Here is a 24,156-nt window from a genome sequence, read left to right on the forward strand (position 1 = left end):
CTCCAACAGTAGGCCACGATCCTGGTGACATACTGAGGTGGGGTAACCTCCCTCCGAGCCAGAGGGGAGGGCCGACTGTGCCCCTACTATATCAGACATCATAAGAACATGATGCAAGTGGATGAAGGAAAGAAAGGATCGGCATGCTTTTCTTACAATTCAAAGTTCCAGGATGTTTATGTGCATCCTGGATTCGCTGGGAGTCCATGCTCCTTGAGCCAGGTGGTTGTCAATGTGAACCCGTCCTCCCCCCAACCCACCAAAGATTCATCAGCGATAATCGTCTTCTCTTGGGAGAAAGGAAGAAAAGGAACCTCTAAACAAATGTGACGTGCACCTGCCTACCATTAGAGGGATGATATCACCTTGTCAGGGACTATCAGCATGGAAACCATGGAGTGGCGGTTCGGCAAGTAAACGGGCTGGAGCCATGTCTGGAAGCAGCAAAGGTGAAGTCATGCAAAGGGCATCACGTAGGTACATGAAGCCATGTGGCTGAGGAGGGACAGGCAAATCCTGGCTGGTACATATGGATAGTTCATGATGTGAGTTATGATGTTGCTCATCGCCTGGAACCTGTCTGCTGGTAAGTAAACTCATGCTGTGACTGAACTTATAGTAGCTTCTGTGAAGTCCAAAGACTGTGTGGAGTCTAGGATAGATTTCTAGACATTGATGCTGACTCTGAGGGAAGAAAGAAGGTTGAGTAACATGGAGGTTGACACCTGGGATTCTTGTCTGGGCCTTACGAGTAGGAGCCAGTCATCAAAATATGGAAACATGAAGACACCATAACATCTGACATAGGCCACTATGACGGAAATCACTTTGATGAATACTCTGGGAGTGGTGGCTATACTGAATGAGAGCACTCTGTACTAGAAACTATGGGTACCCAAAGTGAATCTCAAGAAATGTCTGTGGGGCAGATAAATGTTATGTGAAAGTAAGTGTCCTTCATATCAAGAGCCGTATACTACATGCCCTTCTGTAGGGGTGGAATTATCACTACCAGTGTGACCCTATGAATCTTGAGCTTGTGGATGAAGCAACTGAGGTGCCAGAGATTGAGGACTGGCCCACCATTTCTTCTTACAGGAAGTAAGTTAAGTAGAATCCTGTTCCCTGATATTCTGGGGGAACATGTTCTATTGCTCCCCTTTGAAAGGAGGAGTGCACCTCTTGGGTGAGAATGCTGTTGTGCGAGTGGTCCCTGAAGGGGTCAGGGAGGGGGGCTTTGGAAGAGGTAGCATGATAAACTCGATCGTATCCCAATGGTGGATGACGTTCAACACCCATCTGTCCATTGTTATTGTACTCCAAGCATGGCAAAAGAGGAGGGCTGTGAGGTGGTAGGTATAGCGGTTGGTGGCTCTCAGGCTCTAATCAGAAATATCTTGGCTGGAGGCTGCAGCTGTGACATCAAAACCTGTGGGGGGGGGGCGGGCCCTGGGAGGCAAGACCTCCCTCAGAGGCTCATAAGGTCTCAGAGTAGAATTGAGGAGACCTGTAGCACTGAGTTAGTGGTTGGCAGTGGAATTTTCACTTCAGGAGTGTAGATGATGCCCAGCAAGCGAAGGGTAGCCCTGGAATCCTTGAGCGTATGCAGCAATTCATCCATCTTCTGGTTAAAAAGATGGTATTCACTGAAAGGAAGGTCTTCAATAGTGTTCTGTACCTCCCTAGGGAAACCAGAAGAATAGAGCCAAGACTACCTACACGACTGTGGCTGTAGACATGGCCCTGGAGGAGGGATCTGCTGCATCCACCACCAATTGGAGAGCTGTTCTGGCCACCAGCTTCCCTTCTTCAGTATGCCCCTGGAAATGAGCCCAATGTGTTGTGGCAGGCTATCAGTAAATTCCTTGAATTTACTGTAACTGAGGAAGCCATATTTGGCTAGTAAGGCCTAATAATTCACAGTCCTGAATTGCAGGCTAGAAGAAGAAAATACCTTGTCTCTCGAAAGGTCCAGATGTTTGCCCTCTTCCTCAGCTGTCGTGGATCGAGGATGTTGTTGTTTGGCCCATTCAGTCTCAGCCTGCATTACTAAGAAGTTTGGAGGAGGGTGAGAAAAAAGGAACTCAGAACTCTTCGTGGAATGTAGTAGCACTTTTCAGCCCCTTTAGGGGTAGCTGTGAATGCAGCAGGGATGTGCCACACTGTGCTAGAAGGCTCCAGAATAGCTTTCTTAATTGGTAATGAAATTCTCACCAGTCCCAAGGTGTGGAGGAAATATCTAGCAGTTTGTGATGGAGAGCTCTTGAATTTCTTCCTTGGGAATTTGGAGGTCCCCTCTGACAATCCACAGCAGTTGAAATTTTCTGTAGTCATCCGGTGGGGAAAGGGATGCTGTAATCACCGCCTCATCCAGAGATGAAGAGGGAAATCTTGCTAGTTGTGGCAGCACTGCTAGCACTGGACTAAAAAGAGTTCTCCTCTACCACCAGACCCGAACACCTGCCAGAAGGATCTCTTAAGAGTGAGGCAGGCAAAGTTGCCCTTGCGGCAAGTGTGGGTTTCGAGGGGAGGGTATTGTGACCAGGGTATCCAATATGGTCAATAGGCTGGATCTGAGGGAGGTTGTGGGGGCTCCCACAACATGGAGTACCAATGGCTCTGACACAGTTGAGATGGTAGATGCTGACATGGATGTGACAGTCTCCGTGAAGGTGCATAGGAATGGTATGACATTCTTCTCCCAGTTCCAATTCATCAGAAGAGGACAAGATGGACTCCGTTTCCAGTAGCAGTACTGTTGGAACTAGTGGAAAAGTATAGAGTATTGGTGCGGAAGGAGAGGAACTTGGCACCAGAGAGATATCCCGTGATGGAGATATGATCTCTCTAGAAGTTGAGAGACCTGATAGTGGGGGTGAGTCCAAGATGGCAAGGTAAATACATCCTGAGGCACAGCCATTGTTCCAATATCCCCAGTGTAAGAGGCACTCTCTCTCTCCTGGGTATCGGTGCCAATGCTGTGGTCTTTCTTGGGACAGTATGATTCCACATCTTGTGGGATGCCGGTGATGGTAATGCCAATGGATCGGTATGGATCTAGCGAGCAGATCGAGGGACGTGATCGTTCCCCTCTATTCGACATTGGTGAGGCCTCATCTGGAGTACTGTGTCCAGTTTTGGGCCCCACACTTCAAGAAGGATGTGGATAAATTGGAGAGAGTCCAGCGAAGGGCAACAAAAATGATTAGGGGACTGGAACACATGAGTTATGAGGAGAGGCTGAGGGAGCTGGGATTGTTTAGCCTGCAGAAGAGAAGAATGAGGGGGGATTTGATAGCTGCTTTCAACTACCTGAAAGGGGGTTCCAAAGAGGATGGCTCTAGACTGTTCTCAATGGTAGCAGATGACAGAACGAGGAGTAATGGTCTCAAGTTGCAGTGGGGGAGGTTTAGATTGGATATTAGGAAAAACTTTTTCACTAAGAGGGTGGTGAAACACTGGAATGCGTTACCTAGGGAGGTGGTAGAATCTCCTTCCTTAGAGGTTTTTAAGGTCAGGCTTGACAAAGCCCTGGCTGGGATGATTTAACTGGGAATTGGTCCTGCTTTGAGCAGGGGGTTGGACTAGATGACCTTCAGGGGTCCCTTCCAACCCTGATATTCTATGATTCTATGGTGCTTGGAACCGCTGGATCCCATTGTTTATGGGTCTTTTTCTTGTGTCTATGGAACTTAGACAGTGTTTCATCCCCATGGCTTGAACTCGTGAAAGGAGCATCCATCTTCTTTGAGTTGGAGGAAGATTTAGTCCCATCCTTATGGATGTGCTTCCTTATCACCCAAATAGTCCCTGTCATGGGGTTTATAGGGGTGGTACCTCCAGCAGCAGATTTGAGCAGGAGGTGCACTCCTTGCTGAGTCCGGTTGATGTACAGGGAGGGTTCCCTGGCCTAAGTCCGAGTGAGGTCTCATGGCAAGCGCCATAAAGTGCTTCCAGAGGCCAAGAGCCTGGCCTTCTCATGCCTGGTTGGGAAAGGACTGGCAAATACTACACCTGGACTGGGACGATGTGACCTTCCCTCAGGCACCAGAGGCAGCATTGGTGGTCGTCGCTGACCAAGAAGAATTGTGGACAGGAGGTGCAGAGTTTGAAGCCCGGAGTCCTGGGCATAGGATGTACTTGCATGTGGGTATGGGGGGTGGGTTGAAAACCCCCCCAAAGTCCATGTAAACCAAGTACTAAAAGTAATGACTAATAAAAACTACAATAAAACTACTATAAAACTGGTAAACTATGTACAACTATCCTTATTTAAAAATGTGTCAGAGATGACAACACAAAGTTCTGACCCAGATGATGCAGTGGTAAGAAGGAACTGAAGTCATTCCACCCTGCCCTTTATCACCTCAGACAGAAGCATGAGGCAAGGCAGGGCACATGCATAGACCAATGGACACTTCTTTTCAATTTCTCTGACTCTGGGCGTATGGTGCGTTTGTGTAACCCACAGTGGACTACAACAGGGATCATCCCTCGAAGAAGAATGTGCACTTTATTTTCACACAGGCTTTAAACAAACAAAGAGTTCAAAAATATGTTAATTCTTAAATCCTTTTACTGAGTCCTCCACTTTATTCTACAGCTCTGCATTACTGTATTGAACTGTCATCCAAGAAAATCTGAGGAGCTCTTTTCAATACCCGACAACATGGTTGTTAGAATTGCCTGAGACTTAGCTCTCAGGGATTCACATGAGATTTTAAAATAAATCTTGATTTGTTTCTTCTTACAAGTTACAATCTTCTTACAAGTTACAAAAAACTCTCATGTAACTTCTCAGATGGGCATCCATTGATGGACATTACTCATGGCTTAGACCTACTCATTCAACTATAACAGAGGCAGCATAGGATTTTTCCTCCATCCCTCCTCCTTTGAAGTCAGAGTCTCTGCAGAAACTTCAAGTAACGTCCAGTCCAAAAGATTCCAAAAGAAACAGAAGTTACAAGTATGGAATCTAGTTTTCATTTACATCCAAGTTTTGTTTACAAAAATGTATAGCATAATCCTCATGTTAACTTCACAGCATTACCAGACTCAAGCATTCATAAATCATGAAGCAGACCACAGAAAATAATTTTAAAACTAAAATATTAGGGTTTCCTTTTGTTTGCTTTCAGATTTTTGAGCCTGTAGGATGCAAATTTTTAAGCTTTTCTCTGCAACCAGACAGACCAGAAATGTATTTTTTTAAATAAATGCCAAATGTCTCATAATCACTTGACTCCAGAAGTTGGATGTTTTAAGAAAAACATCAAATATCACAAGACTTGAAATAAAATCACGAGTTGGAAAAATTAAACTCCTTTTTTTCACATTAACATCCTCATGTTGTAAACCACTACCTCTTAGCCAAGTAGTATTGGTTCAATCCTGTGAAGTGCTGAGCGCTTCCTGTGGGGTTGACCTTAATTCCCATTAACTTCAATGGGAGTTGAGGGCATTCAGCACTTAACGTAATGAAGTCTTCTAAGAATGGAAAGGGGATAAAGAGAACAGGAAAGAAGAGATATAACACAAGGTACTAAGGAGGAAGGCATGGACTGGAAACAGATGACAAAAGGGAGAAGAGGAGGGCAAAGAAAGCTACGGAAAAATTGGTGAAAAAAGGTATTTTCATGTTATATCCATTATCCCACCCCACGTCTGATTTTTTTTCTATTTAGATTGTAAGCTCTTCAGGGCAGCAACCTATCTTTCTTAGAGAAATTTGGAAAGCTATATAAATAATAAAATATCAAATCAATACACATTAACATTAATTATAAGAAGTCTATTTTAGTAGAACTAACATTGCAAAAAAGCATTCTAGGTATAATATTTACAAACAATACATTCAAGTTGAGTATTTTGTCACACTGCAAGTATCTAATATTTTAGAGCACAAAAGAGTAACAGCAACGGTTATAAAAAAGTGCCAGTGTCACGAACTAGTATTGTTTACATTGTTTTAATTGTCTCAGCCATTAAAAAAATGTGACTAGAACACAGAAAATGTTAATTAATAAGATTCCTTTAAAGCAGATTGATAAAGCTTTCATGCAAACATAGGACAGTAATTCAATGGAATGTTATTTGCCCAGCAAAGATCAATTTCACAAAGAATAACAAAGGGAGAATCACTTACTTCAATACCATTTGGAATGAACTGTAGTTAAAGGTATATCCACCAATCACCCACATAAATTTTCCATGTAGAACTGCCTTATGGGAAGCCCGACCTACAGAAGGACTGAATGGCTTTACATTTGGAAGAATCCAGTAAGACTCCGTGGAAGGAACATTCAAAGAACAATCAGGGCCTGTTTTACAAACAAAAATGTGTAAGGTATATAGTCTGTTAAGCAAAGGTATTAAAAGCTCTACAATGTAGAAATCAGAATGGTTTAATTATAGATGTCAAGATTGCTCATTTTGACAGTATGCTGATTTTTATGTTTAACAACAGTTTGAGGCATAATTTAGATAACAAGGAAAGCCACCGACATTAAAAATGTTACATTTGCTCAAGTAATAAAAGATAGATTTCCGCATTCAACTCAGAAAAAATACTGTATGAATCACAAAACGAAAGGAAGACATACCAAATTTTCAACTGCTATTTAGTCATAAAAGGGTAGCAAAGGATATACTATACATTACCACTGGAGAAAAATCATACTGCTATTTGGTCTAACCTAGGTAATTTTATATCGAAGTACAGAACACTTCAGTACATTATGTTACTGTACATATTATAGTATGTTACATGTGAGGAAACAAATGTTAGTCTTTGCCAGTGTGCACATGTTTTTGAGAGGGAAATGCAGCACAGAGTGCTTTTTTAAAAGAACAGAGTTGAATATAAAATATTTTATAGATCATTCTATAGAGCTGCCAAGAGAAACACTCAGAAATCTATTGTTTTAGCAGGAAAAAAACAGCTTATTCTAACATTTGGTAGCTGTTTATTGCAAGAGAAATTTGTTGTTGAATGACAAGTATTTTAAAACCACCCACAGAAAAAGATGTTTATAATCACAGATATGAGATTATATATTTTTTAAAGATTTCATGTTCTACAGGCAAGAGGAAACTTTAAAATTTTAATATTTCAAGATTAAGTATGTTTAGGGCTTTGCTAGAAAGGTGGCACAGTTTGCACTATTCACCTTATGTCAGTTATTGTCCATACTGAATGACTGTTTTCTTTTTGTTTAGGGAACAATGAATTATTTGGTGATCCTAGATATCCTATTCTGGTTTTGGTGTTATAAGTCACGCAATACAAATTTTGTTGTAAAAACTGATGGCAGATATATATTCCAGGACAGTGAAATTATTAAACCACTCTGATGCTGAAATCGAGAAAGGTGATGAGTCTCTCCAACCTGGACAATTGGGAGAGAAAGCTTTATTCCAAGCCATACGAAATTACTGAACCCCTAGGGCAAAGTCTGCTAAGGGTGGTCTGATGTACTTCTCTCACTTTCTATGGGAACACAGTGTTGGCTCCCAAAAAATTGGTCTGCATCCAAAGTGACATAACTGGAGGTTCACCAGTGTGTTAAGACTTAAAGTTAGAGGGGGTATTTAGCTAATTGAGAGTTCTAAGAATTAGGTGTCAATTCCTTGAAAAAGACTACTTTAAAGTACAGCCTATTAAACCAAAGAATTATAATGAATGTTAACGTTGTGGTGTTATTTCAATTAATTGTCTTCATTTGGTTATGGAACAGAGCCTCAATTACCCAGAACCTGGACAAGACCCCTGAGGATTCTTGATAAGAGGTATGGCTAGACCACTGGCTACCTTCTCCAAACCTGGCTGACTTTGCAGGAATTCAGTGCATTAGTACTAGGCAGCCTGCATTCATGTCAGCATTCAGGGACTGCCCTCCATCATAACATTTCTGTGTCCCCAACAGTTTCAAGTAACAGGGGTTCTATTGATTAAGAAATTAAGTAAAGATCACTATTGGCATTAGAGAAAAATATCTTCCAACTCCACCTGCTTTTAACATCAGAAAACAACTTTGCTTTTAAGAATGCTAACCTCAAACATTTGAATAATATTGATTCTAACAATTCTCTTTGGATTCTTCCTTTTCTTTCACTTTAAGATGTTTTGATTCTCTAATGAACACAGTGTAGTTGTGATAAAAATCTAGAAAAAAGGATTGGTTATTCAATTCTAATTAGAGTTGGGAAACGTATCGAATTACAAATATGAACAAAAGTTCAGATAATAAAGACATTAATCCTGTCATTTTTAATTACTTATACTAAGCCATGACAAAAAATTCTACATGCTACTGTACAAGCAGAGAAACATATGCCAAAATTTCAGGGCTTTATCTTGCAATAAGTTTAGTTTATACAAGCATGCATCCAGGATGGGCTCCTCCCCCTCCCAGGCACTGTGCTGCCTCACTTCTCCTGGCTGGGATTTAGACTCCCTGGCGTGACAGATCCATCATATCTACCATACTCAAATATACAAACCTATAAAATTTTGAGAATCTAATATGTACATTAAGGGGTTGGCTCATAGGAATGTTGGTTTATTATGTAAATATTTGTGTTATTCTTACTCTAGGTGTCAGAAAAAAGCAACCCCTTACTGCACATGATGCAATCAACATTTTGGCTGAACAACTTAACTCTGCACTTAACATGTGAGGAGCTTTCCCCTTACCTGAACAAGTGATCACTCTTTCCTGTACCTAAACATGTACAAATCAAAGAGATGATATGCTGGGATTTTGAAAGCCCCACAACAACTGTGTGTTGTTTTTCTGGTACAACCTCCAAAATGGCTGAATAGACTGTTTTTGAAAAGGTGTTTTAAAAAAAACTGCTCTCAGGCTGGTGCCCTGTAATGTCAAGTTTTCCAGCTAAGTTATAAACTATGGTTTATAATAGAACTGCTACCTGGTGCCACTATAATCAGTAACTATACATATAGATTAAACATACAGTGAAAAGAATACGCTTTTATAGCAGAGGAAATAACTCTTGCAAGACTGCAGTGTCTTTTCTGCCCTAGTACCTAAGTGTCAGAATGGTTCAGTCAATACCTTTCTTAGATCTAAATCTGAAGTTTTGGTTCAAGCCTTACATAAAGACTTCATCTTGTACTGACTCCATCATTACGTCATCATCAATAATCTGCCACGCATATCTTTTTAGTTGTGATATTAAGCAAAAATCATGCGTCAAAATTCAGTGGGTGTCAAGATACAATGTTAAGAATGAAATAATTCTGTAACAATGTTTCCTGGCCCAACTTTCTGTCACAAGGAAATACACTGGATTCATACATATTTAAGGCAAGAGGGGATCATTATGATTATCTAATGCAGGGGTCTCAAACACATGGCCCGCGGGGTTATTTTCTGCAGCCCGCCAGCTCCCCATAGCACCTCCCTCTCCCCCCAGCATTTACCTAGAGCAGCTCCAGCCCAGCGCGCACCAGGGGCAGGGCAGGCTCCCTCCCTGCCTGCCCTGCCCCTGCGCCACTCCATGAAGCAACCAGGATCTGGGGGACACAGGGGTCTGTGTGTTGCCCTGGCCGCTCCTCCAGATACATCCCCCAAAGCTCCCATTGGAGGCGGTTCCCCATTCCCAGTGTGATATATAAAACTAACTGATTATATAAAAACTAACCATATTTTCCAAATTTCAAGGACAATTTTAACCAGTTGATTCTGGGAAACTTTCAGGGGAGTGCATCAGCCACTTTGTTGGAAGCTCCTGAAATCAGCACAGCACTGTCTGTTTGCAGGTGGAAACGCCGGCCCCATACGTATTGGCGTAGCTTTTCCGGAGCTTACACAATCGCATAACATTCCTTTTTGCTGATTGACCAGTGACTCCCTCTCAGACAGTTTCTTGCTGAGAAACACGACAGGATGGAATTCTTGATCTGGTCCTTCCTACATTAAAACTGCTCCCACACGACGCTCAGATGCATCGGTGGTTACTAGGAACGGTTTGTCAAAGTCTGGGGACCTTAGCACAGGGTCAGACATGAGTGTCACTTTAAGCTGGTTAAAGGCCTTCTGACACTCTTCAGTCCACTGAACTGCATTTGGCTGGTTTCTTTTTGGTTAGGTCTGTCAGTGGGCTGGCGATTTGGCTGTAGTGCAGTACAAATCCCCTGTAATATCTGGCCAAGCCTAAGAAGGATTGGACCTATTTCTTTGACTTTGGGACAGGCCACTTTTGGATAGCATCCACTTTGGCCTGTAGGGGACTGATAGTCCCTTGACCCACCTGGTGTCTAAGGTAAGTCACTCTGTTTAGGCCTATTTGACACTTTTTAGTCTTAACAGTTAGACCTGCCTCCCTTATGCGCTTGAAGACTTTTTGCAGATGCTCCAGGTATTCTGCCTATGAATCAGAAAAGACGGCCACATTAAGGTAGGTGACTGCAGATTCTCCCAATCCTGCAAGGAGACTATCTACAAGTTTTTGGAAAGTGGTGGGTGAACTTCGCAGCCTGAAAGGGAGCACATTAAATTCATACAGCCCTACATGGCTGATGAAGGCTGACCTTTCCTTGGCAGATTCATTCAGGGGTACTTGCCAGTACCCCTTCGTTAAGTCTAAGGTAGAGATGAACTGGGCACATCCCAGTTTCTCCAATAGCTCATCTGTGCGTGGCACTGGATAGTTGTCTGGGCGAGTTACAGCATTTAGCTTATGGTAGTCCACGCAAAAGCTTATTTCCCAATCTGGTTTGGGAACTAAAACCACTGGAGATGCCCATGCACTGTTAGAGAGGTGGATTACACCCATCTGTAGCATGTCCTGGATCTCCTGTTCTATAGCAGTTTTGGCTTGAGGAGACACCTGGTAGGGTTGGGCTCTAATTGGGTGAGCTTTACCTGTGTCAATGGAGTGGTATGCATGTTCGGTCCGTCCTGGGTGGCTGAGAACATCAGCACAAAGCTAGTGCACAGCTCCTTGATCTGCTGGTGCTGCATACGTCTGAGGGTCATGGAGAGGTTCACCTCTTCCACGCCACCGTCACTTTTTCCTTCGTAGTAAACATCTTCAGGCCACTCAGCATCATCTCCTCCCTGGGCTGTAAACTGACAAACCCTTAATTCTCTGGAATAAAAGGGCTTTAGAGAATTAACGTGGTACACCTTAGGCTTTACGTTTGAGGTGGGGGATGCTATGAGATAGTTAACAGCTCCCAGGCACTCCTGGACCGTAAATGGCCCTTCCCATGACGCTTCCATTTTATGGGCCTGGAACGCCTTCAAGACCATGACCTGGTCCCCTACTTTGAAGGAACATTCTCTGGCATGTTTATCATACCAGGCCTGATGCTAGCAAGGGCTAAAGAGGTTCAGAGGGTGTTTTGTAGATTGTTTACAAAGTCCAGAATGTTAGTTCCTGGAGAAGGCATAAACCCCTCCCGTTGCTGCTTCACCAACTGTAATGTCCCCTTAACCTTGTGGCCGTACACAAGTTCAAAAGATGAAAGCCCTAAACTGAGATGAGGGAAAGCCCTGTAGGCAAACAGCAACCTACCCTGCCAACCTACCCTGACAAAAATGTCTGTTAGTGCCTGGCACACACTTTTAGCCCTGGTGTTGCTTAGAGCTACTGCTTCTGGCCATTGGGTAGCAAAATCCATGAAAGTCAGTATATACTGCTTTTCTCTGGGTGTCTTTTTCGGGAAAGGACCCAGAATATCCACAGCTACTAGCTGAAATGGAACCTCAATGATGGGAAGTGGCTGGAGAGGGGCTTTGACCTGGTCTTGGGGTTTTCCCACTCTTTGGCACACCTCACAAGACCAGACAAAGGTAGAAATATCCTTGCCCATTGCCTCCCAGTGGAAGAACCTCCCCAAATGGTCTTTGGTCCTGTTCACCCCAGCATGGCCACTAGGATGATCGTGGGTTGCTCCGTGCTGCTGTCCAAGCTTCCTGGAGGCTTTCATCTGCTTCCTCTTCGGCATGGAACTGTTCCCTTGATGCTGGAGACATCAGTTCCTCACTGGATTGTCCAGTTCTTCACTGGACTTGGGCTTGGTCCCTCTGGAAGTGATGCAGGTGATGGGGCTGCTTCCGCTGACTGAACTGCTCTCCGCTGGTGCACTATGGGGTATTTCAGGCTCTGGCTGAGCCTCTTGTGGAGGGTTATCTGCTGCTGCTGCCAGTGCAGGCTCGGTGATGCCCTCTGGTGTTGGAGCTGTAGACGGGGTTGCAACCGCTGGTCTCAGTGCTGGTTGCTTCGCCAATTCCAGTTCTGGGACTGGCTTTGGTTGGGTCTCTGGTAACACAGACTGGGCCCTTGTTGAAGGCTCAGGAACAGAGCCTGCTTAGCCTGGCTGCAGGTGATCATTCCCACCCTCGTGGCTAGCTTCACATGGTTGGCCAAGTCTTTCCCCAGGAGCATGAGAATGGGATAATCATCATAGACTGCAAAAGTTCACATTCCTGACCAGCCCTTGTACTAGACAGGAAACTCGGCTGTAGGCAAGTCAAAAGAGTTTGACTTGAAAGGTTGAAATGTCACTTGGACCTCTGGGTTGATTAAGTTGGGGTCCACTAAGGATTGGTGGAAAGTAGACACTTGTGCTCCAGTGTCCATCCACACGATAACCTTCTTCCCACCCACACTCACAGTTTCCCTTTGCTCTGAGGGTACCTGGGAGGCATCTGGGATTGAGGACCTTTGGTGTGACTCCGGTGTAATGAACTGCAGTCTGTTGGGGTTCTTGGGGCAGATGGCCTTCACATGGCCCAGCTCATTACATTTAAAACATCGCCCAGCTGACTGGTCACTAGGGCGAGGTGGGTTGCTGGAGACTGGTGTAGGGCGACTATAAGGTGTTTGGGTTTTTCCTTGGGGGCCTTGGGCTGCCCCCGGTGATAGGGTGTTGTCTCAGGTTGCTCCTTCTGATAGCCGCTCCAACTGCTACTAGTTTTTTTTTTTCTTTTCCGCCACCTCCACCCATTTGGTTCCCATCTCCCCTGCCTCGATTACCATTTTGGGCTTCCCATCTATGATGTACCTTTCTATTTCCTCAGGAACACCCTCTAAGAACTGCTCCACTTGCATTAGGAAAGACAGATCTTCCAGAGATTTAATGCTTGCTCCTGATATCCAGGCATCCCAATTTTTTACAATGTGGTAGGCATGTTGGGAAAATGCCATGTCCGGTTTCCACTTTAGGGCTCTGAGCCAACAACGGGCATGCTTGGTGTTAGCCCCATTCTGATTCTGGCCTGCTTTTTTAAAAAATTCATAACCGTTCATGTGTTCCTTAAGCATTTCAGCCGCCACCTCTGCCAAAGGTCCACTAAGCTGCGGCCCCAGCTCTACCATGTACCGGTCTGCAGAGATGCTGTACCCAATGCAGAACCTTTCGAAATTTTCTAAGAAGGCCTACCTTGTAGGTGGGGAACTTTCTGGGATAGGAAGCGGTACCTGGAGAAGGATTGCTAGGGTTGGCTGGTATATTTTGCTGAGCCTTTGCCATCTCTAACTCCAGTTCATGCTTCCTCTCTCTTTCCTGCTCCTCCTGAGCATGCTTCTGGGCCTCCCGCTGGGCCTCCATAGCTCTCTCATGGGCAGCTTTTTCTGCCTCCATCCATCTATCATGTTCCTTTTGTCTCTCATCAGCTTCGAAATGGGCTAATTCTAATTTCTTTTGGACATCACTGTGAGCCATCCTAGCCTTTCTGTGTTTAATCTAGCCTAACCCGAGAGCTAGGGGAAAAAAAAACCACACTTGTGAATTCCCCTGCAGGAGGTTAACTACCCTGCCCTCAGGCAGAGAAAAAAAACTCCAGCTGCTCACAGCTTCCGAAAAAAAAAAAAAAAAAAAAAAAACACGCACCTCCCTGCTTTCCAAGCAGCCAAAAGGGGGGGAAAAATTGTCCTTTTAAAATCCTGCTGTGCTTTTGGTTCAAAATGATCCCACCGCACTGCCACCATGTCAGGGTTCCCTCCCCACTCTGAGCTCTAGGGTACAGATGTGGGGACCCACATGAAAGAGCCCCTAAGCTTATTTCTACCAGCTTAGGTAGAAACTTCCCCAAGGCACAAATTCTTTGCCCTTGGAAAGTACGCTGCCACCACAAAGTGATTTAACAAAGAATCAGGGAAAGGACAACTTGGAGTTCCTATTCCCACAAAATATCCCCTCAAGCCCTTATACCCCCTTTCCTGGGGAGGCTTGATAATAATATCCTAACCAATTGGTTACAAAGTAATCACAGACCCAAACCCCTGGGTCTCAGGACAATAGAAAAATCACTCAGGTTCTTAGAAGGATTTTATTTTAAAAAAGGTAAAAATCACCAGTGTAAAATCAGGATGGAAAATAACTTTACAGGTAACTAAAGATTCAAAAACGCAGCAGAACTTCCTCAAAGTTACAAAAAAACAGGAAGAAACCTCCCTCCAGCAAAGGAAAAATTCACAAGCAGAACAAAAGATAATCTAACACGCCTTGCCTAGCTTTTACTTACAATTTTTGTAATATGAGAGACTTTTAAGATGGTTTATAGGAGGAGTTTTCTGACCTGATGCTTCTCTGCTTCCCAAGAGAACACACAAAACAAAGCCTTCCCCTCCACCCCCACAAGATTTGAAAGTATCTTCTTTCCCCATTGGTCCTTTTGGTCAGGTGCCAACCAGCTTATTTGAGCTTCTTAACCCCTTACAGGTAAGGAGGAATTCCAGGCTACCCTTAGCTGTATGGTTATGACAGGAACAGACTGCCTAGGCTGGTTGTAGAAGCTCCTTCACTAGAGGTTTTCAAAAGGAGGATGGATAGCCATCTGCCTTGGATGATTTAGACACAACAAATCCTGTATCTTGGCAGGGGGTTACACTAGATAACCCATGCAGTCCCTTCCAACCCTATCATTTCATGAAAAATAAAAGACTGCCCAATCCACAGACATTCCCATCCCTCTGTCTCTCACGCAGCCTTCTTACAGCCCTTCTCTTTAACACTTGCCAAAGGAGAAAGAAGGAGGAAACTGGAATTAACTCATTATGTACTGGGAACGAGGTGATGCCTCTTCACCCCATCAATCTGAAACTTCAGCTCTGCCCAATATTAATATGAAATTTTCCCCTTAAAATAACCTCCTTAATATTTTATAGAAGGTAATTATTACAAGTAAATGATCTAAACATATTATATTATTCTCTATGGAAAAACTGAGAAAGTGTATAGGTTATTGAAAGACTCATTAGGATTAGAAACTCACACACAATTGCCAAGGCAACATCATCTGTATATTGTCCTCAGCTGCACATAAACTGTCAAGTTTACTTCCTAAATAACAAACAGATCATGTTTGCTTGTACACAAATTACACTCTAGTTTTAAATGCTGAAACTCAATTAGTATCTTTCCTCTTATTTTGTGGCCAGAAAAGATAAATGGTATTGGCATGGGTTCTAAGGAAAGTGCAAACAATTCTAATAAATTATATTTTATGCATTAGTATACATAGTCTAACAGAAGTTTAACCTCACCTGGACTCTGTTTCAGCAAAGAACTTCAGAACATTCTTAACTTTAATACAGAAATTAATGGGACTACTCAGGTGCTTAAAGTTAAACCAATGTTTATGTGCTTAATTGATTAGAGAAGGCCTTCCATGATTAAAGTTCAGCATGCATTAAGTGATTTGCTGAGTCAAGGCCCAGAGTCATATAACTAAAGTACATTTCCATCTTTTATTAGTTTTACCACTGTGGCTAAGAAATATAGTGGTAAACAGTGACACCAAGTGGCAAACACTGAACAAAATACACAAACCAGTAATAGTGAAAATTAGTAGTTAACATAATTTAAGAAAAACAAATGATACACTAGTTATTCTGAACCATACTTCAGTTTGTAAAGACAGATAAAAAACAATTAAATTCAATTAAGGTGTTCAGTACATAAATCTCACTGTACATAACAGTAAAATGATTGTGACAAAATGGTTTTTAAAAGAATATGAAGTTCAACACCCAAAGCTTGTAAGTACATGAAACCTACAATATCATTCACATGATCAACAATTAAAATAAAATCTCATGCATAATAACTTTCTTACAACCATTACATTTTACTAACCTAAATCTAAAGCCATGAATACAACTTAGGTGTCAGACTGTATATGTAAGGAATTTATAAACAATAAAGAGATACAATTACATGGATTTTTATTGTAACATCACTTAAAGAGCAGATGCTTTTCCATGGTAGAATATTTGTCCTATTTCCGTACCAAGACTTAGTAATATGGGTCAAAGGTAGTGCTGACAAATGCCACATATGAATCTTGTTTTCCCAAGTAAATACAAATACTATAAACTACCAACATTGTTGGAAATAAAATATATCTATGCTATGGGAACTTCAAAAAAAACACACTATATGCATTTTGCCTGAAAAACACAGCATGATTAGCTGTAAAATGTTAAAAGAATACCCATTTATTACTTTATATGTGAGGGGGGAAAATCTGTTTTGTTTTTAATTGGATTTTCCTCCTATCCTTCTAATGGATCACTCAGTCTGTGGTAAAGCAGGAGATTTTTACCTTCTAAGACTGAATTGGAAATCAATTACATTACACTCACTGCAGAAAAAAATTCTATACATTTAAAATAGTAATTTACTCACATATACAACATTAGAGAAGGAATCTAATTTCTATTTATTGAAGAGTTTTGTGAACTGCCAAAGTGGCAATCTGCTTTTGTAGTTCAACTCCTCAAATCAATTTCCGCCTAATGAGAAAACAGCTTCTATAGTCTTGGACCTTAATCTGTTCCTTAGGGACTACTGGGAAAACAAAAATATTGACTTATTCAGTATAGGCTTCTGAGCTCTGTTGTTCATATAAACAGTAGGAATACGTTTAGCTAATCCTAATATCTCAACAAAGGTTTTGTAGTTTTTAGCTGCTTCTTGTTTTTCATGTCATCTTACTGGAGTCAAAATACACAATTTTTATATAGCTTATTTTGACAACAATATTTATAAACTATCAATAAGGTTTTTTAAGATTCGCAAATACATCCCCAAATTATTTCATTATCAAAATGTGTACAGTAAAAAATATTCTGTATCACTATGAACTTGAGACATTTTAAAATATCCTTTCAGGTACACAATGTATCTCTGGAGATATAGAAAGACACAATTTCTATCCCACAAAAGTTATAGAAATTCCTTTATATTTTCTAGTTTATTTATATAGGGTCTAGACTAGTGTCTCCAGGCCCATTAGCATGAAGGTCTATCAGGAATCTGGAAATTCTTTCATCCAAGTTGCCTTGACAGGATTCTGGTAAGGATGTTTTTTAAATTATTCTGCTTTGGGCTCCCTCAAGCTGCCTTTTACCAACCTCTCCATTATGCGTCTTAACTATTTAAAGCAAGTCATACGCATATGGCATTATTTGAGACAGGCTAAACTATTTACCTGGGAACAAAGCAACCATCCTCAAACTAGCATTTTCTTCAAGAATACTTCTAATGCATACCAATTAACAAGGAATATTTGCCAATTACCAAATCTTTTTGGGGGGGACGGGGGAGAGAAGAGTGACTGAGAAATTGTTTGGTTGCCATTTAATTCCAAAAGGGCTTAAACACAAATGTTTTCCTGCATCATGATCCGAAAACCAGGAGGCCATTTACATCACAGTTGAATTGCCATTTTGGTCCTGCTGGACTTCTCAATGGTTCTGAGGTATCTCAGAGTCTTTTGGAGAACATGGGGTACCAGTACCAACAGCACTCTGATAAAATGCATCTTGCTTACCTCACAAACCATATAAATTCAGTCTCTATTTTGTAAGAATACTTGTCAATATTGCCAGCTGTGTACACCAGAGCTACCTCATCCCCAATCACAAGAAAACAGGTTTGCTGATGTGTACACGTTGTGACAGGATGCTCTCTTTTCCTCTAGGTGAAGACCCTTGGTATAATTTCTATAGAAAGGATGCGTTACGCATGGTATGAAAGTGTTTTTCCAGCTGTGCTATTTGTGCAGAAAGCTGCTTTACTTATCCAGTCACAGCCTTTCAACAGCAACACATGCACTGGTGACCACAGAGCTCTATTACTGTAATTCTCTCTTAACAGGGCTTCCAGCAGTGCCTGTCACTTTCAGCTTGTTCAGGAGACAGCGGTGCATTTGCCCACCCTGCATTCTTTACACTGAATGTTTACAAAATGGCAGATTTACTTTAAGCAGACACTGCTGCTTTTTAAAATGGTAACAGTTAAGAGATTTCCTTCTTCGTGTTAACCAATTAGTATCTGGGCAGTCATAACACCTTCTAGGTCATCACATCTTAAATCAGCAGGAAGTCAAGCTTTTGTGGTGATGAGCCCACCATGTGGGACTTGGTAAGCAACTCTCACCCACTTCTACATGGTATCACAGTGTTGGAACCTTATGTATTACTCTTCATATGGCTGCCGCCTCTATTTTTCCTGCATATGGAAAATTCACTGGGTATTTAAAAAAATATTATTTTTATATAAAATATAGGGCTGTCTATTAATCACAGTTAAATCACGCAATTAACTCAAAAAATTAATTGCAATTAATCAATAGAATACCAATTGAAATTTCTTAAATATTTTGGATGTTTTTCTACATTTTCAATATTGATTTCAATTATAACACAGAATACAAAGTGCACAGTGCTCACTTTTTATTATTTTTATTATAAATATTTGCACTGTAAAAATGATAAAAGAAATTGTATTTTTCAATTCACCTCATACAAGTACTGAAGTGCTCTCTCTTTATCATGAAACTAACTTACAAATGCAGATTTTTTTTTAGTTACAGAACTGCACTCAAAAACAAAACAGTATAGAACTGTACAGCCTACAAGTCCACTCAGTCCTACTTCTTATTCTGCCAATCGCTAAGACAAACAAGTTTGTTTATATTGATGGAAAATACTGCTGCCTGCGTATTATTTACAATGTCACCTGAAAGTGAGAACAGGTGTTCGCATGGCACTTTTGTTGCCAGCGCTGCAAGGTATTTACATGCTAGATATGCTAAACATTCATATGCCCCTTCATGCTTCAGCCACCATTCAGAGGACATGCTTCCATGCTGATGATGCTTGTTAAAAAAATAATGTGTCAATTAAATTTGTGACTGTACTCCTTGGGGGGAGAATTGTATGTCTCCTGCTCTGTTTTACCCACATTCTGCATATATTTCATGTTATAGCAGTCTTGGATGATGACCCAGCACATGATCGTTTTAACAACACTTTCACAGCAGATTTGACAAAACGCAAAGGTACCAGTGTGAGATTACTAAAAATAGCTACAGCACTTGACCCAAGGTTTAAGGATCTGAAGTGCCGTCCAAAATCTGGGAGGGACGAGGTGTGGAGCATGCTTTTAGAAGTCTTAAAAGAGTAATGCTCTGATGCGGAAACTACAGAACCCAAACCATTAACAAAGAAAATCAACCTTCTGCTGGTGGCATCTGACTCAGATGATGAAAATGAACATGTGTCAGTCTGCACTGCTTTGGATCGTTATCAGCATGGAAGCAATCTCCTCTGGAATGGTAGCTGAAGCATGACAGGACAAATGCATCTTTAGTGCATCTGGCACGTAAATATTTTGCAACACCAGCTACAACAGTGCCATGTGAAATCCTGTTCTCACTTTCAGGTGACAGTGTAAACAAGATTGTAAACAGGTAACAGTGTAAACAAGTGGGCAGCATTATCTCCTGCAAATTGTAACCAACCTTGTTTGTCTGAGTGATTGGCAGACCAAGAAATAGGACTGAGTGGACTTGTAAGTTCTAAAGTTTTACACTTTTTATTTTTGAATGCAGTCATTTTTGTACATAATTCTACATTTGTAAGTTCAACTTTCATGATAAAGATATTGCACTACAGTACTTATAGGAGATGAATTGAAAAATACAATTTTTTTGTTTTTTACAGTGCAAATATTTATCCAAAATATAAAGTGAGCACTGTACACTCTGAACTTCAAAAGTACGCAATAGTTTCATATAGGACCAATCATCCTCATATTTTTTCCAAACATTTCTCTAAGTCATTTCTTCCATTAATGCAGTAGTAAAGAGCTCACTAAGCCAGTCTGCATATGAGGGAGGAATTGCAGATTTCCCTTTTCCCAAAAATAACTCTTTTGGCCACTTTGAAATCCATAAATTCTTATTGTTAACTGGTAATACCATCCAGCACCTGTAAAGTACACAATCTCAGAGAAGGAAAGATAGCAACACCTAAAAGGTTTTGAGAGAGAACTGAATATGGTGTTCCAGAACAACATGCATTTAGGTATAGAGGATGTGTGAAAGGTTGGCATGTGATTAATTGTATCTCCAAAGTTCAGTGTGTGTTGCCAATCTAGCCTTAAACAAACATTTTGGAGTTAAGTAGTATCTGTTTGATATCTTGTTCTGGAAGAATCGTAAGGATAAAGAACACGAAGAATCTTTCACATTAAGCCAGATGTCCTCCCAGGATTCTGTTGTGATAGTAAGGCTAAGTCTTTTTTCCACTTTTCCTTGAGCCTGAGATTGAGAGGGTAACGCAAAGCATTAAGCCACCTGTAAGTAACTCCTACAAAGCTTCTGTATTTCTTAAAATGTTTGTCTATAGATGAGAATGTTGAAACAGACCAATTGCCCCCTATCTTTGCATGAATCCTTGAGCATGGCCACTGGAAGAATGAACTCTGTGACAGTGGTAGCTAATATTTGTTACACATGTAATTGTAGGAGTGCACTCTATCATACTGTATTAGATCTTTAATTTTTATTAAACCTTTTTCTATCCAAATTTTCTTAAGCATGGAGTTGGCCTTGATCCTGATGCACAGGTTATCGCATAGTGGTACAAGAAGAGAATTAGTAAGATAGGATGCTGCGATCATCTTAATGCATTGAAGGATGCCCCATGTAGATGCAAAGATTGGAGTTTTCCATAAGAGTGTGGGTAGCCTCCTAAGGTATAGGAAAGGAGAGGGAACCAAATGGCATAGATATCAATTGCAATTTAGGCCAGTGTGTATACAGAGCTACCGAGAGAAACCACCTTACAATAGGGTGCATTTAGAATATTAAATAATATCGATACAAAAATGGCAAACCCATGCCCAGGGTATATTTGAGCAAAGAGTAATGGAGAGACCTTGAAAGGCAGTAGTCTAATGATGTGTCATTCTTGGGCAGATATTCATTTTGGCTATTTCTATTCTACCCAACAAGGACAGAGGGAAGAGATGCCACCTCTCTACATCCTTTAATATATAGGCCATATTTATATGAACAATTGGACAAATTTTAACACCTAAATAAGTTATTTTCTTGCATATTTGAGATGGAAAATGCTAAAAATGAGAAGGATCTGGTCTTTTGGATATATCCATTGCTTGTTATTTTTTTTCCAGTTAACGCAAAAACCAAGAGAGCTTTCCACAAAAAACAACTAAATTCAATAATAATGGAATTGATGTGGATGGATTCCTCAATAGTCACTTTTCAGAGACATTGATGAGACCAAAGCAATAATATTCCAACTCTAACATTCAAAGAGTAAAAACTGAAGTCTGGGGTTTGTTTCTCCTTCAAACTACCGAGGATAAATTACTGTAACAGGATAGTTCCTGGACTGGTATCAAAAAGTATTTTCTCTGACTGACTTAGTACCAGTGCACAAACAATCCTTCTAGGAAAGTCCTGTACAAACTACCCTGACAAAAGAACACCTGGCTAAAGAAGGTTCATGTACATCCTGAGAAGGTTATTGTAGACTTTGCATTTGGCCAACTGAAGAGAATATGGTACCACATACAGAAGGACGAAACAGAGGAAGGGGAAAGTGAGATAGTTATCTGAGCATATTGCTGTTCTATATCAGTGTATCTATATGAAAAATCTCATCTGCACATGTATGTATTGTGAAGATGATCCTGCAATAAAATACATGTTGTGAAGTTCCCCTCCCTCTCTAGTGCTGTCAAAGGACTTGCACAAACCACCAACCAGAGAGAAGAAAACAAATTATTCAAAGTGAATACCACTGGCAGTCCAGCTATATTTACCGGGTATGTCATACACATGAGGTATGGTACTATGCACATGTACGGAAAGTGCAGAGTCCTTGCTCCACCATGCCTGCACAAGGATGGAGTGCAATGGGTACACCTGACCTTTGCACTATCCATCATCCAGGTACTGGCTAACTCCCAAGCAAAGGTCATTAGCTGCAGGACCTGGTAGCATGGAGGGAGTTGATGACACCAGGCTGAAGCTGGATTCCAGGATACTTGCCCATCTAAACAATGGCTAATACTTCATATTTATTATTTTTAAAAGCCTTAAAATTATTTGGGGAGCAGGCTTGGGACAACAGAACAATACCAGTGATAATCTTACCATTATTTCAAGCTGTCGAGGCACTGGAAATTGTTAACTTGCTTGAGATTCCTCCATGGAAGACTGAACAATTATTCCAGGCTTCTGGAACCATGGAGCTATTTTTCTGTCTCTTGACTGATGTACAAATTAATGATTAACAGGGAATGTTGAGCTACAAGGGAAGACTTGCACAATTTGCTCTGCCTAGAAATTTGATGAAAACCCCACTATATGAAAAGTTCTGCTTCATCATTCTATAGGAAAGGTATAAAATCCAGGCAAACGTTAACAGGGTCTTTCCAGTCTTTCCTTCCACAGCAGTTAGATCCCAGTCCTATATTTCAAAAGACTTTTCAGGTGTTCTAGACTTCATACCACAGTCCATGAAGGGGACTTATTTCCTGGGCCGGTATTATTTTTAAAAATTTAGATTAGCACTAGCATTTTTAGTGCCAATGTGAGACAAAGCATACTGCTATATATGTAATCTGCAACAGCTGCTAATGATGCCTTCTCAAACATGCAGCAGTGTGCGCCACAAGAAGTCAGTTTTTGCACGTCTAAAATCCTTCCCCACTTCTTACAATCCGCCTTGGATGACCAGGGAAAGTAGGCTGGGGCATCATGGACCATGGGAATTTTTCATATCCTGAAATCAGCATCTCATATAGCCCACCCTCTGGATCCTAGGGCCGGGGGAAGAAAGGGTGGAATAGGGAATAGTGGTTCTTCTGCCCCAAAGATAAGCTACAAGCAGCATTCAACATCCGCCTTCCACCACGCAACATCCCCCACAAAGATTGGTCCTACAGAGACCATGTTGGCCTCCTTTGTTGTCATATACCCCTTAACTATAATGACAAAATGGCAACTCTAATCCTTTCCTGGCTGAGGTACAGTCATTTTTTTTACTTCCCATCCTGTTCCTCAAATTTCCTCCCTGGATGAGGCTGGGATGGCTATGGCACATTGGTGAGTATCAACATTACCTCACACGAGGGTGCTGTGACCAGCATTAGCCATGCCTCCAGGTCATCCTACAGGTACTCTGCACTCATTGCCCACAAACTTCCCCATGGGCCTTTGAGATGGCTCTGTACTTTGGGCTCTCTACAGACCCCTATCAAATTAGTGGGAGTACGGAGAGGTCTAGGACTTTTACTAGATTGTGAGCTACGTTTCTTTGCCCAGCAGTAAAGAGCTTTCACAGATATTAGCCTCTCTTGGCACTGGTGGACGGTCCAATGGATCCCTTCCTCAGAAAGATTCATGAAGAGACTTTTGTAAGTCTGCTGGTTTCAGGTCCTGGATCCAAAAATAAGTCCTGATGGCATCACACCACAACTGCACGAGTACTTTGGTATCAGCCTCAGGCCAGCTAGCCACACACTAGGAGAATGGTCCATCCTCGCCAGACACCATCTGACTGGACAGGTGAGAGTGCAGAGCTATAAACAGATGCTACATAGGTGCTACACGGCAAAGAGTCATATGCTAAGGAGGGTCTGAACACCAAAATTGGGTGTTTGTACTGCTGGAAATAACTTTCAGTTCTAGGGCAGGAGAAGACAACACAACAAACATCCCTGAGGAAATTTTGGGAAGGCAGTGAGGCCTTTAAGCACTCCAGTGAACCATAGTTGAATCCCCACTGCACTCACTAGCTCAAGCATCAGCATTACCTGAGCTTCAACCCATAGCTCCTAACAGATTAACCACT

General features: G+C 41.6%; 1 protein-coding gene across 11 annotated transcripts in view; it reads right to left on the reverse strand.

Moving 5' to 3' along the window:
- The window catches only part of ATRNL1 (attractin like 1), a 1,086,620-nt gene that overhangs the window by 947,636 nt on the left and 114,828 nt on the right, over window positions 1–24,156 (reverse strand). For all 11 annotated transcript variants that reach the window (XM_073354269.2, XM_073354267.2, XM_073354264.2 and 8 more), the window contains exon 7: window positions 6,149–6,323. In XM_073354269.2, coding sequence (XP_073210370.2) covers window positions 6,149–6,323 — 175 coding nt within the window. The remainder of the gene's footprint in view (window positions 1–6,148; window positions 6,324–24,156) is intronic.

This window comes from Lepidochelys kempii, chromosome 7 (genome assembly GCF_965140285.1).
Source record: "Lepidochelys kempii isolate rLepKem1 chromosome 7, rLepKem1.hap1, whole genome shotgun sequence".
In the NCBI taxonomy this organism is placed as follows: Eukaryota; Metazoa; Chordata; order Testudines; family Cheloniidae; genus Lepidochelys; species Lepidochelys kempii.